Source organism: Mucor mucedo, assembly GCF_025094135.1.
Source record: "Mucor mucedo strain NRRL 3635 chromosome Unknown EV154scaffold_76, whole genome shotgun sequence".
Classification (NCBI taxonomy): domain Eukaryota; kingdom Fungi; phylum Mucoromycota; class Mucoromycetes; order Mucorales; family Mucoraceae; genus Mucor; species Mucor mucedo.
In genome coordinates, this window is record NW_026252360.1 from 147,349 (window position 1) to 159,888 (window position 12,540).

At 36.0% G+C, this 12,540-nt stretch overlaps 3 protein-coding genes across 3 annotated transcripts; 1 reads left to right on the plus strand and 2 right to left on the minus strand.

Annotated features, from left to right (window-relative positions):
• The first annotated feature begins 1,776 nt into the window (after positions 1 to 1,776).
• On the plus strand, positions 1,777 to 2,834 carry EV154DRAFT_515952 (uncharacterized protein). The gene is made up of 2 exons (XM_051602317.1): positions 1,777 to 2,437; positions 2,516 to 2,834. Exon 1 carries the CDS (start codon positions 2,189 to 2,191, stop codon positions 2,414 to 2,416), a length of 228 nt encoding a protein of 75 aa, XP_051455448.1. The 5' UTR covers positions 1,777 to 2,188; the 3' UTR covers positions 2,417 to 2,437; positions 2,516 to 2,834.
• A 3,530-nt stretch (positions 2,835 to 6,364) lies between these two features.
• On the minus strand, positions 6,365 to 7,758 carry EV154DRAFT_483573 (uncharacterized protein; the record flags this gene model as incomplete). Its single annotated transcript, XM_051598585.1, has 5 exons — positions 6,365 to 6,406; positions 6,436 to 6,531; positions 7,033 to 7,171; positions 7,236 to 7,383; positions 7,608 to 7,758. The coding sequence occupies 5 exons, from the start codon at positions 7,756 to 7,758 to the stop codon at positions 6,365 to 6,367; spliced, it is 576 nt and encodes a 191-aa protein (XP_051455449.1).
• A 311-nt stretch (positions 7,759 to 8,069) lies between these two features.
• On the minus strand, positions 8,070 to 10,981 carry EV154DRAFT_483574 (uncharacterized protein; the record flags this gene model as incomplete). Its single annotated transcript, XM_051598586.1, has 6 exons — positions 8,070 to 8,204; positions 8,264 to 8,422; positions 8,835 to 8,931; positions 9,138 to 9,207; positions 9,278 to 10,887; positions 10,956 to 10,981. The coding sequence occupies 6 exons, from the start codon at positions 10,979 to 10,981 to the stop codon at positions 8,070 to 8,072; spliced, it is 2,097 nt and encodes a 698-aa protein (XP_051455450.1).
• Positions 10,982 to 12,540: the final 1,559 nt, after the last annotated feature.

Sequence of the window (12,540 nt, forward strand, 5' to 3'; positions counted from 1 at the left end):
GTTTTAGTGGCACGTATAGAACAAATAAAGAGTTGATGATACAAAAGTATTTGAATAGAGTTAGTCCTTTAAGAAAAAAGCTAAGAAAAGACGACTAGGAGTTTTATGATTTGACTGAACAAAAAAATAAAAAAAATAAAAAATGCACGAAATTCACTTTTAATGTGCGGGGGGGGGGGAGCACGCAGGCACACAATCCGTGACTTCTTTTTTCAAAAATACACTCTCACGTTACTGTCCAGGTTTTTTTTTTCTCCTTGGTTCTCATACTATTATTTTTTCACTCATTTGACTGTGCATTACCCTAACATAACCCTAACCCTAACTCGGGAAGCTGTTGATGATCTCAATGTCTTCCTTCCCGTTCTTATTGAGAGCAGGTTTTGTTTTGTTCTTACAATTCTTGTTGCTGTTCGACAATTCCTTATCAGGCTAACGTTCGTGCAAGCTCATTGATTGTTTCTGTTCGACAATGCCTTATCAGGCTAACGTTCGTGCAAGCTCACCCATTGTTGCTGGGCGATAAGTCCATATCAGGCTAACTATCGTGGTAAGCGCAATGATTACGGGATCTTCTTCCCGTTCTTAATGAGGGACAGACCAATTCTTGTTTTTGCTCGGCAATTCCTTATCAGGCCAACGTTCGAGCATGCGGGGCCCCCATCCCGTTCTTAGTGAGGGACAAGGTTTTGTTTTGTTCTGACAATTCTTGTTACTGTTCGACAATTCCTTATCAGGCCAACGTTCGTGCAAACTCACTAGTTGCGGGGTCTATTACTGGCTACTTCATACCCCTTCGACAATTCCTTATCAGGCCAACGTTCGTTGGGAGTCACTGTTTAGTTGGATCCAGCCGTTCTTTGTCACTTTCTTGCTGCAGGTCCTCAGATCAGGGATGTAAAAGTCTCAGGACAAGAGATGAAAGTGGCGGTGATTGCATTCATTATAGTCCAATTGGGCTGAGTGTTGGGATGTAGACATTGAACCCGCCTTATCCTGTTAATAATACGTGTATGTTGTATATGCTGGTTCTTTGTTTGATCACGTTTGATTTGGGCATAGGGTATAAAATCGCTAGAGTGCTTTGGCGCGCGCCTTTTTCTGTGAGGTAAAACATGGTTCACAACATGCTATCCCCTGGGTAGTTCAACTCTATGTATAGGAGGGGTAGGGTCCTTTACGCCGCCAAATCAGGTCTTCGCCCTGTAAAGGATGGATCTAAAAGATTTTTCTTTTAGTGAACTAAGAATTTGGCATCCTTGTCGTGACATAGGTCACTCAAAGTTTGTTGATATTTAAGACAAGCTTTTACCTCAATCATAATAAAATTATCTTTGACCCTCTAAATAATACTTTTATATATTTGGCTGTTACATAACAAAAGTCCCACGACATCCTCATGTATATTGAGGCAAATTATTGGTGTAATTGGGTATGATAACGGGCACTATAATTGTATGTATCGAGCTCTTGAATTATAGTAAGTAAACGTAGAATAGTTCAGTTTTTACGATACCAATGTATAATATCCGCAAATTCAGTCAACGGGCAGCTACATCATCGTTTTGGTTTCGACAAGAGAAAAAAGTAAAGGTGTTGCATTTTATTGTGCTCGTATATAAAAGACGTTCCCCATTATTTTACTGTTCGTTTCCCCTCTTCTTTTATTATTTTAACATGTCTGTAGATAATCTGAATTATATTTCTATTTGGTATGATAAAACTGTGCGCGTATATTAATTCGACAACATCAGAATTCTATTTCTGTCCAGGATAGTATAGCTGACTTGAGGCAGTATTAAATGACAAATCCATGTACAGCAGAGATAATCAAAGCAACCGAATCCAAAAAAAGGGCTCTTAACCAATGGAAAAAGACTATAACACAAAAAAATACAGTTAAGAGTCTCGTATGAAAATCACTTCTAGGTGTTTATCAAACATCCTGGGAGGATTATGCTGGTTTGCTCAAAGATGGCCCAACTGCGCTTGCTGGTAATATAAAAAATGATACGTTTAGAACGTTCTCGACAGATACAAAGTTTACTGGAAATGTCAGAGAAGATTTGTTGATTAGAATGTTAAATACGTTTGTCAGGGTGAATAATGGTAATTTTTCATGATACAAATTGTATTTAGCGTTTAACCAACTTTAATTTCTGCTGTAGAAAACAATTCTCATGCTACTATGGTTTGCAATCAACTAAATGTTTATTGGATAGAGAGTCTGACGTACGTTCAAAGTATGAATGTTTTGGCAGGACTTTTTTTGTTAGCTTTGTCTGGAGTGGAAGCATTTTACAGCTTTTCCACTTTCATCTTTAAATGGTGCTCTCTTTATGTTCAACCAACCATGAGAGGTGTTCACTGTGGGCTTAGGGTAATTTTGAAAATTTTGATTCGTAGATATGAGTAACTACATTGAATTTTTCTTCAGCTTTTAGATATGTGATAAAGATGAGTTTGGTAATATATTCGACCAATGTTTTTAAGAACAAGTGTGACACTACGGTACCTTTGTAATGGGATGCTGAATATTTCATTGCTTTTGCTCCGTCATGTCCATTTGGCACCGAATCGAAAGGAAAACAAACAAGAGAGAATTACCGCTTTCAAGAATAAACTATCTACCTTCCTAATAAAGTAATATCAGTAGCTAGTTTGGAATACAATGCACGTAATGGACCACTGAAGAAAGAACGTAAACGAAAAAAATTAAGTATTATACTTAAGTTTACACTGATTTGAAAAATGAGCAAAATTAAAAGGTCCACCGCAAAAAATTTTTCCGGTAGAAGTATGATTTGGACCGCGAAAAAATTAGACCAGAGGTCGAGGTACATAATTTTGTACCTGAACCAGCGGTCGCGGTAATTATTTTGTACCTGGACCAGAGGTCGCGGTCCATTCTTGCATGAAAACCGACCGCTACTTCCTGTTTCCGGCGAATGAAAACATCATAACCTTATTATTTAATGAGTTGGTATTGGAGGATATTTTTTAAATGTTTATTAAACTAGGGCTTTAACCCTTGCAATACTAGATGGTTTTTACAAAAAATAACATTGGATATAATAAAATATAACGGGCAAAAATAATGTTTATAATGGTTTTTATTTAATAACGAAATAATCGGTGAATAATTTATACATGTACAGAAACTATGGAACACCTATTTGTAGGGATGTGTACTATAAGGATGACAAACAACATCACATAAACCGGACACCATACACAGTAAAGTTTCGGCTGTCCTGGTGGTATATGGAGACTGACAGATGCAGAAGTGGTACCTAACTATGTATATGACTTACCTTTAATAAAGCTGAATCAAACTAATAAAGATACTGTTATCTAGAAAATATAAACACAGTTTCAAGTTTTTAAATAGACTTACACCGTAGTTGACAATCATGTATTTGAAGTGGACAGCAACCTTATACGCAAAAAATAAAGTAGTAAGTTAAGCCATAACAACCAGCGGGATATAACAATATGTCTAGTACCTTTTTAGTTCATTATAAGGATGGGATGTTCCCATGTACTTACTATATTTTTTAAAAGAAAAATTTTGTTTGGGGGAAAGAAGAAAAAAAAAAAAACTTGTTTATATATAAAAAAAAAATTAAAACCCAATGAGGATTAAGGTTTAGTTTAATCTTTCTCACTACGAGGGCACTTGTTTATAACTAATGCTGTATTGGCCTTTCCTAGATCAGTTTAAGAAAGAAATAAAATGTACTGCATTCAACAGTTCGTTTATTCAGACCACTCGAAACCTAGTTCAAAAACTTGATACTTGCCTTGTTACAGCATCGACTTATGCAGATACTCTATGTATGATGAAAGGTATGGAGTAAACTACTTTTTTTAATATACTAACATAATTTTTCACCTCTCATTATTGTTTTGTTTGTCTTGCACTTCTAAATAATTGATTGGATCATGTAAGAGGCGGATCGGATCCGCGTAATTCTCTGGTATAAACGCTCGACTGTCATAGAAACACGAGAGGCTTTTGGATTTTTTGAAACGTCCCACATATATGACATCTATGCCATGACGACAACAAATGACGAAGCGAAAAATAACAAGCCGTACCCATTCATTCCTCACTTACTCAACTGTAGTTTTTTTTTCCTTGATACTCCTGGATATTTTATGATTGCTGGGTATCCTTTAAAACAAATTTCTTCATGATTTTTTATCAATTGTCGCTATCAAACTCTTCTGAATGATAAGTGTTGATGAGATCTCCGACTCATCTGATAGGGATACGATAAGAAAAAATTTCGCCAGTCTATCAAAGGTAGCAACTTGTGCTTTCGAAAAGATTTCCCGTAAAAACCAAGTCTACAATTTCAAAATATGTCCACATATGTTGAGGTAGTTTATGAAAACAAGCAATTTAACTCTTTCTATCTTCATAAATGTAATATATGTGGACTTTTTGTAGAAAAAGTCTGTTCACGCCTTTCAAATTGGCCAAAAGTGGTATAAGTACGCAACATGCGGAAAAAACTCGCAACATTAGGTGGTAAAAACCCGCAACATGTGGTAAAAACCCGCAACATTAGGTGGTATAAATTTTGGAGTTTTACCACCTGAGGTGGTAAGTGTACTACAATTCCGAAGCATTAGGTGGTATAAAATGGACGTTTTTACCACCTAATGTTGCGGGTTTTTACCACATGTTGCGGGTTTTTACCACATAGTCCGCCACTGTGGTAGTTGTTGCAATCGAATAGTCAAGGGTCGAATAGTATGTACTGTTACAGCCAGCGATATTATTCAAGCAATATCGGATGTGCCCCATGGAAGGCGCTTTTTGGATAACATTTGCAGATTTAAAAGGATATAATCTCTTGGATCACTTGTGGCATATAGATTGACCGATATAACGTGCTGCACTGACGCAGGTTATTCGTTGGTCGAAGCATCCACAATGGTTTGTAATGATATTTAAAGAAAAGGTAGTGTGTTGCCTATTTTGTTTTGAACAAGCGTTCCATTGTATGCATTATTTCTTCCCCTGCAGATACAGTAAGTCGGCTCTATGTTGAAATTGTGTCCCCCCTCGTTAAAAAAGAAATTGAATTGATAGTATCAAACAGGTTGGTTGAAAAAAATATATTACACATAGTTGGTTATGTTGCGGCTGAAGTTTGTACCAGGCGTGAAGCTGACGTTTTCGACGTACGCCTAACTGCATCTTCTCTCTTCATTTCCTTTTACCAGTGGGAATAGTAGGCCATCTTAGTGTCGACAATGATTCTTTTTTTGTAACCCACATTATAAATTACAGATTTGATTACTAACGAATATTTTTTTATTTATTTATTTCTCCTAAATTTATTGACCACCTAACGGTTGCCTTTAAATTATTTATATGCTGGGATTAATTGAAAGTTTCGACATCTAGCATACATCGTCAATGCCAAAAACATTTAAACAGTTATCTCCGCAGGTTTTATGATTCTCATATCCAAGCAAAAGCCAAAATCAACATCTGTTACGCTTTTGGTATCTAGGCCTGGGAAACAACCAAGTACACGAAAAGCTTAAAAGGAAAGATAATCCCCTTATTTGCTCAACATCAATTTTTTTTTTATTTCTGTCTGACGTCTACATAAAACATGGCATCGAAATCAGTAATGTAGCAAATTCGAGCGGAAGAACAGCAGACGGCTTGTAAATAACTATCCGTTGATGTCTGGGTAAAAGGTCGTCTGTGAACGCTTGATCCTATCAGTTTGAGCGAATAATTCTGTTAACACTAAATGATAACTAACTTAGCCATTGGTTCCAATTCAAAAAAGTGGCTGCCTGCTTATAGATGTCTAGTCGTTTATTTCGACTATATTCTTTGGAGATTACAAAAAAAAAATTCTCATTCAAATAGGGTGTTTTCTTTACTTCTGTTCTTATTTACCATCCGCTCTATTCTTTATCCTTTGAAGAACAACTTTACTTAAAATCGTTTGTCGTACTAATGTGATGTTCTTAACATTTCAACAATTATTAATCGTAAGCATTGGTTAATTACTCCCCTTTTATAATACACTTTGGCAAGAAAAATAGTCAGCTTAACAGTGTAATGCATCCGAAATGCTCACGCCTTCTTTTTTTTTTTTTTTTTTTTTTTGCCTGAAACAACTGCAGTTGTAAAATTATAATGAAGACATTAACCCTTAAAAGTGGCAGTGTGTGAAAATCAACCATATGCTATTAAAAAAGGATTTTTTATGTACAATTTAAGGCTAGTAAATTTTATTTATAGTAAGACTACTCCTATTTACAAAAATATACTATGCTTAGGAATTAGGAAAAGATGTGTAAACTTTGTTTTTTTTAATTCCTGAATCTACATGACAATGTGAATTAGAACCATGATTCCAAGCTTCGCCTGTTTTTAAAAAAAAATAGTATGCTTACCCAAACGTCCAATATTATGTGGCAAACCACCCGCCGGGGTATTTGACAAGAGACAACAGTATTTGCGTTCATCCGTATCGGCGCTGATAAGTAGTCCTAATAAGCATAATTAGTATAACGTATTATCTTAAAAATTTGGTTCGCTTTACCTTTTGTTATGAGACGTATCCTATGGATTGGTTGTGTGAAACGATGCACTAATACAATTGATGACAACGCGATAAAATTTGTTTTTGACTTCAAACCCACTTAAACAAGTTGTTGAATTTTTTTTGGAACCGTTTTATTGCTTAGTTCAGCGAAATGACACAGTGTCTGACGGAGTTTATAAAAATCGGTTTCAAATCACACAGGTTATCTTTCATTTGTGGTTGGTAGCTGATTGTATGAAAACACCGTTACCGGAAAACGTATCCTCATAATAATTAGAGGCTTGACGAATTTGCTTTTTTCGGTACCACTGATAACAAATTTTTTTTGAACCGTATTGGATGTTTGGTTTAGCGGGATTTCCAGTTACTGCTCAATTGAGTAAATTTTGTCGTTCTTGTATTTAATTGGTAGTTTACCGTTGGTTTGCAACTTGTGGCATTAAACATGCAGATATGAAGACAGACCATGATTCAAACTAGACGATAAATTATATTCGTCATCTTCAATATCACCGCTGCAAAGTAAGATGTTTTTGCTATTTCTGGACCATGTTTGTACATGGGTCGAATAAAGAACCCAGTTTCTATTCAAACTGTAAAACGTGTTAATTACTATTATGTATTTGTTATCACTTATGCTACTTTTACTTTACATCTGGGTGGTGTAAAGAATGTATTGCATGAAAGCGTATCATGATTGGAATTATGCAGCAAGTCAAAACTGCTTTGTTCCAGAATGTTGTAGTTGAAGTATAATATACATATACTTGGGACTTCTTTATTTGAAGTTCCGAGCCTGGTTTAAATATCAGGTTTTATCCTATTTTTAATAAAGTTCATCTTTTTTCTGTCTCGTATTTATACTTGTGTTAATCGACTATTTCACAGAAGATTAGCCGCTGACAAAACGTAAGGAGTTTGTTTTTTTTAAAGGTGTTTTGTTTCTGGATCATCGGTAAAGCTAAAGAGGTCTAAGAAGATAAGTATAAAAACGTCACAAGACATTATGCTTCGCTTTACCTTTCATTTGGAGCTTGATATTAGCACTGTCTTTAATAAAGTAAAGATTGTTTTTTAATTTCTCTAGAACTAATGCTGCTTGATCCAGTTCAAGTCTCTTTATAGCAACAGATAATTTCTTCTTCGTTGGTGTTACTAGTACAAGACTCATTGGAGACTTTTACTGTGATCTTCGCTACAATTGAGTTCGATGTTTTGAAATATAACAAGAAGATCTTTAACCCATCAGTTATTTTTAGACATCCGCTGACAAATTAAAGATGGCCTAAAGAATTAGTCAGCATAAGAATGATCCCTGGATTACATTGATACGTGCCTCGTAATAAATAAAGTTACTTTCTCGTCTGGTTTTCATACATTTTGTTAATTTCTTGGCGTTCCCTAGTAAAAGCTAATTTTGATGCTTTTACTAAACCACGATGTATTTGTAAAATTGGTACAATGTTGATTTATAAATTTCTGCTAGTAGAAGCTAGTAGAAGCAAAAGGCATGCTGGTAATAAACGGCATCGTATTTGTTAAATATTGTACGATGACTGTTTTTAAACTCCCATTAGTTTGATTTACTACGGTTTTCAATATGTAGTCATCAACTGTCTAAATTACAAAAAGTTTAACTTTCAAACGTTTTATGAAGATGCCATAATTATACTTACATTTGTATCAGTATAAACTGAAGCGTGTCTCTTCATCGTTGATCTTTTTTGCCTCAAATTCAACGAAATTTCAAGTGTCCATTGAGATACCTTGATTTGGATTATACCATGTTTGTTAGGTGGGTGTTCGTAGCAAGCAGCCGTGAATAACATGCAATTCTATTGAATAGTTGCTTATGTTGATAGTAAATTTTTACATGCTTGATGTTATTACTTGCTTTTGCACCGCTAATATCTATTGGCCCGTAATTTTGTTAAATCTCCCAATTTCAGCTGTGCTTGCGTAAGGTTGTATCGCTCAGACTTGGGCCATATTGCAAATTTGTAGTTTAGCAAACATGGATGGGTATTTTGAAGATTTCCGTCTTTTCAATATTGGTTTTTGTTTTGATGTTGTTGTTATATCATTTGTTGTTATATAATTGGTTGTTGTTTTAAACTCGATTATTAGATCTTTGGTCGTTTGACCTTAGTTAATTTTTTTGTTGTTTTCAGTCATTTCTTTCACGATAGGTTCTACGATTGGATGTTTCTTTTAAAGTTGTTAGCTATTGCGACTATGTTGTAACACCTTCCGTATAAGCGTTGTTTGTAAATTTCTTATAGTGCAGCATATAGGATCTTGATCAATAGTCATACACTGCAAAATATTGCTTTCACGTAAAATACTATACCAAGAATTTATCTTGTTATTCTTGATAATTGCTGGATGTCGCCAAGACGTTATTTGAATGATGATGAATAGAGTCATTCATATTTTCTTTTCCAAATGTTTAGGAAAAAGCAAATACGTCAAAGACAACTACTACCAGCAGCAGAAGACTCCACCAAATCTTCCCAATTGATTTCCACCCGATGAATCAATTCCACTTACTTTTCTTCGCGTGATTCCTTCTTCTCTACCTCATTATTGGCTTCAGTGGTTTGATCAAACCAGACAAAATCTTACCACCAAAGGAAAACAAAAAGAAGCCAAAACTTCTCTTCAAGGGACGCCTGCCACTACAGAAAAACCCTCTTCTTCGTCTCTATCACCAGAGACCGAACCAGAAGCAGAAGAAGAATCGGAGAAAAAGCTGTAAGGGATGAAGCCGTCAGAAGCATCATGAGATACTTCTTCAGGGACTGACTCCACATCTGAATTCACAGCGTATTCAGTAACAGATGAGCCATCATCGCTAGCATCAGAGGGAGCTTCTGTGCTAAGATCGTTGATGTCCACTGCATCTTGCTCAACGAACTGATCGGGAACATGATCATCGTAAACTGCCTCAGGAACAGAGACAGGAGCAACACAAAACCCATTACCAACAGCCTCTTCGGCCTCTACAGATTCAGCCAAACCATCCACTACTTCGAAAGACTCCCCAAACGAGTCAATCTCCATAGGTTCAGGGAAGACATCATCGATTTCAGCAGCTGTTGGATTCAAAAAAACGACGTCAACGTCGATAGTCTCTGTAGCTTGAAAACAAGCAAACAAAGCAGCACGAAGACGAAGTTTGCCATAATAATGGCGTCGTGAAGGACTAGGTCTATACAAACCACGTCCAGCACGAAGACGATGATGGCGCATGCCAGCTGTACGAGGACGACATACCGAGGTATGACGACCAGCCCTCTCGAGAGAGGTTGTACTTTCTGGATACCAGGAAGAAACCGAAGCAACTCCTACATCATCGTAATATGCGTTATCCCCATAAGGGAAAGAAACCGCATAAGAAGCGTTATCCTCATAAGAGAAAGAAACCGCTTGAGCTGCGTTATCCCCATAAGGGAAAGAAACCGCAGAAGGTGTGTTATCCTCATAAGAGGAAGAAACCACACAAGAAGCGTAATCCTCATAAGAGAAAGAAACCGCTTGAGCTGCGTTATCCCCATAAGGGAAAGAAACCGCAGAAGGTGTGTTATCCTCATAAGAGGAAGAAACCACACAAGAAGCGTTATCCTCAGAAGAGGAAGAAACCGCTTGAGCTACGTTATCCCCAGCAGGGGAAGAAACCGTAGAAAGTGCGTTATCCTCATACGAGGAAGAAACCGCACAACACGCGTTATCCCTAAAGAGGAAAGAAACCGCGTGGGAAGCCAAGTAGGTTTGCTCTCTTGGTCGGTTGACGACCGAAGACACTGGGGCACCGAAAACATTGTTTTCCTGCATCCAGGCACGAGTAATGTACTCACAGGCATATGCCCAAGAAGGAACAGAACTACGTGAAACAAAACCATACTCACTGGGAGGTGAAGGCACATAGTCACGGCCAGCACAAGGACCACCGACAAGGCAAGCACACCAGAGAGCAAGGCAACGGAACTCCTTTTCTACGCGTGGTGGAGAAGCGAGATAATCTCGACTTGGTCCAACCTCACGGAGAGAACCGAAAGTTGTTTGTGGTTGTGTGGGAGCAATAGGCTCCAAAGAAACAACAGGAAAGTAGTTAATGGTGGTGGTGGTGGAAATGAGGGGAGGCACGACGGCATTGGGGATTTCTCCCACAATGTCATTGTCAATGGGCAAACATTGGCCTGTACCCCTAAGCCAGAAAAACGAGAAGAAGTTATCAAGCTTTTCCAACAGTAAAAACACAACCACTTTAACAACAAAGCAAAACAGAGCACAGAGGAATCTATTTGTTTAATTGGTACATTAGAAATGTGCAAACATCTTTACTTGAAAATACTCTTTCGTACTTACACGTCAACGAAAAGCAGCTGAATCATTTTCCAATAATAGTTTCGCAAAGAAAAAAAGAAAAAAAAAATACGCGTTTTAAAAAATAATAATAGATGTTTTTTTGCTCTGGGGATGACGGTGACGTAAGTCCTCATGGAAACAAAAATTAAAATATCTAAGCCACAAAATAATATAGCTTTTGTGTAATTCTCCTAAGTTTGGTAATATTCGCCTCTGTAAAAAGAAGGAAGGTCTACATTCTTTTAATTTAAAGAGGGACGCTAATCATATGCATTAAAGTGCGTAAAAGATTTACTTCTTGATAGTATTGTGCCAAACCACATAGCGTATACGTAATAAAAGTAGATGTAATTGACATAAATGGAAATAGTCTGTATCACAGATCTATCGGTAAATAAAGTAACAAGATCCAGTGATATTGAAAGGATCTGAATATACCCATTCCGACATAAGAACACAAACTTGACTTGTGTATTCGACAGTCAAAGAAGAAATTTATTGATGACTAATTACTGTCAAATATGAAATTAGTTTCCAGCTGTCATTTAGTATAAATAGACCCCAAATTATTATCTTAACATCTTGGTCAATAAATTTATAAAGGAATTCTAAACGTACTTATGTACTTTGTTTTATTTTTTATTTTATTTTTTATTTTTTATTTTATTAAATCATACTACCGATTTATTACAAGTATTATGTTCTTCATATATGATAATTTTTGGTAAAAGTATGCTGTTCCTGAAGAAATCATTAATAACAAGACATTTTTGCTTATATTCATTGAAACAGATGCAGGAAGAGATCTTAGATAATTTGAATCGAGTTTTTTTTGTACCTGACCCGACATAGCGTTCTTGCTCACGTGAGTCGATTCCCAAATTTTAATCACATTAGATTGCAATAGATTTTCATCTTAAATATTTGCCAGTAGAATGGATGGGTAATATCATCTCGTTGAAAACTAAATTTAGAACCCAACATTACCTTTTTTCTATACTTAAACTTTTATAATTGTTAAGCTGGCATGTTTTACAACGTACATCATCTTAAATGCTACCTTAACAAACGCTCAATCTGGCTTATGAAGTAGTTGTTGTATCGCAGATCAATTGAATCACAGAGACAATAGAAATCCAATAATAGAGCTCAGTAGACAAATTGGAGATTGTGAAAATGGAAAGATTGCTATGAACGAATAAGAATACATGGATAAACGATTGAATAGTAAAGCCCAATTGGATTTACTATTAATTTACACACAGCTTCGTAAAAGTATAAATACGAGCTCATTGAACTCTTAATAAAAGTTTATCTTTACTTTGATTATTTTTAAAGACCATTTTGATATCTACGATATTACAATAGGTTTATTTACGTGGTAGTATGTGACAGATTTTATGATAATTTGTTAATGATCTTTATACAAGTCTTGGGTTTGCAGTTTTCGTAAACTATGTTTCATTTACTAGAACGTCATTGGAAAGGAATTGTCATAATCAAGTTACACCTTATCCCAAATTTATGCTTTAAGAGTAAACAGCTTTTTAACTCAATCTTTATTCTTGATCTGTCTGCTCTTTAA

Coding starts and splice junctions, on each gene's coding strand:
- EV154DRAFT_515952 (XM_051602317.1), top strand. CDS start 2,189: ATGGTTTGCAATCAACTAAATGTTTATTGGATAGAGAGTCTGACGTAC.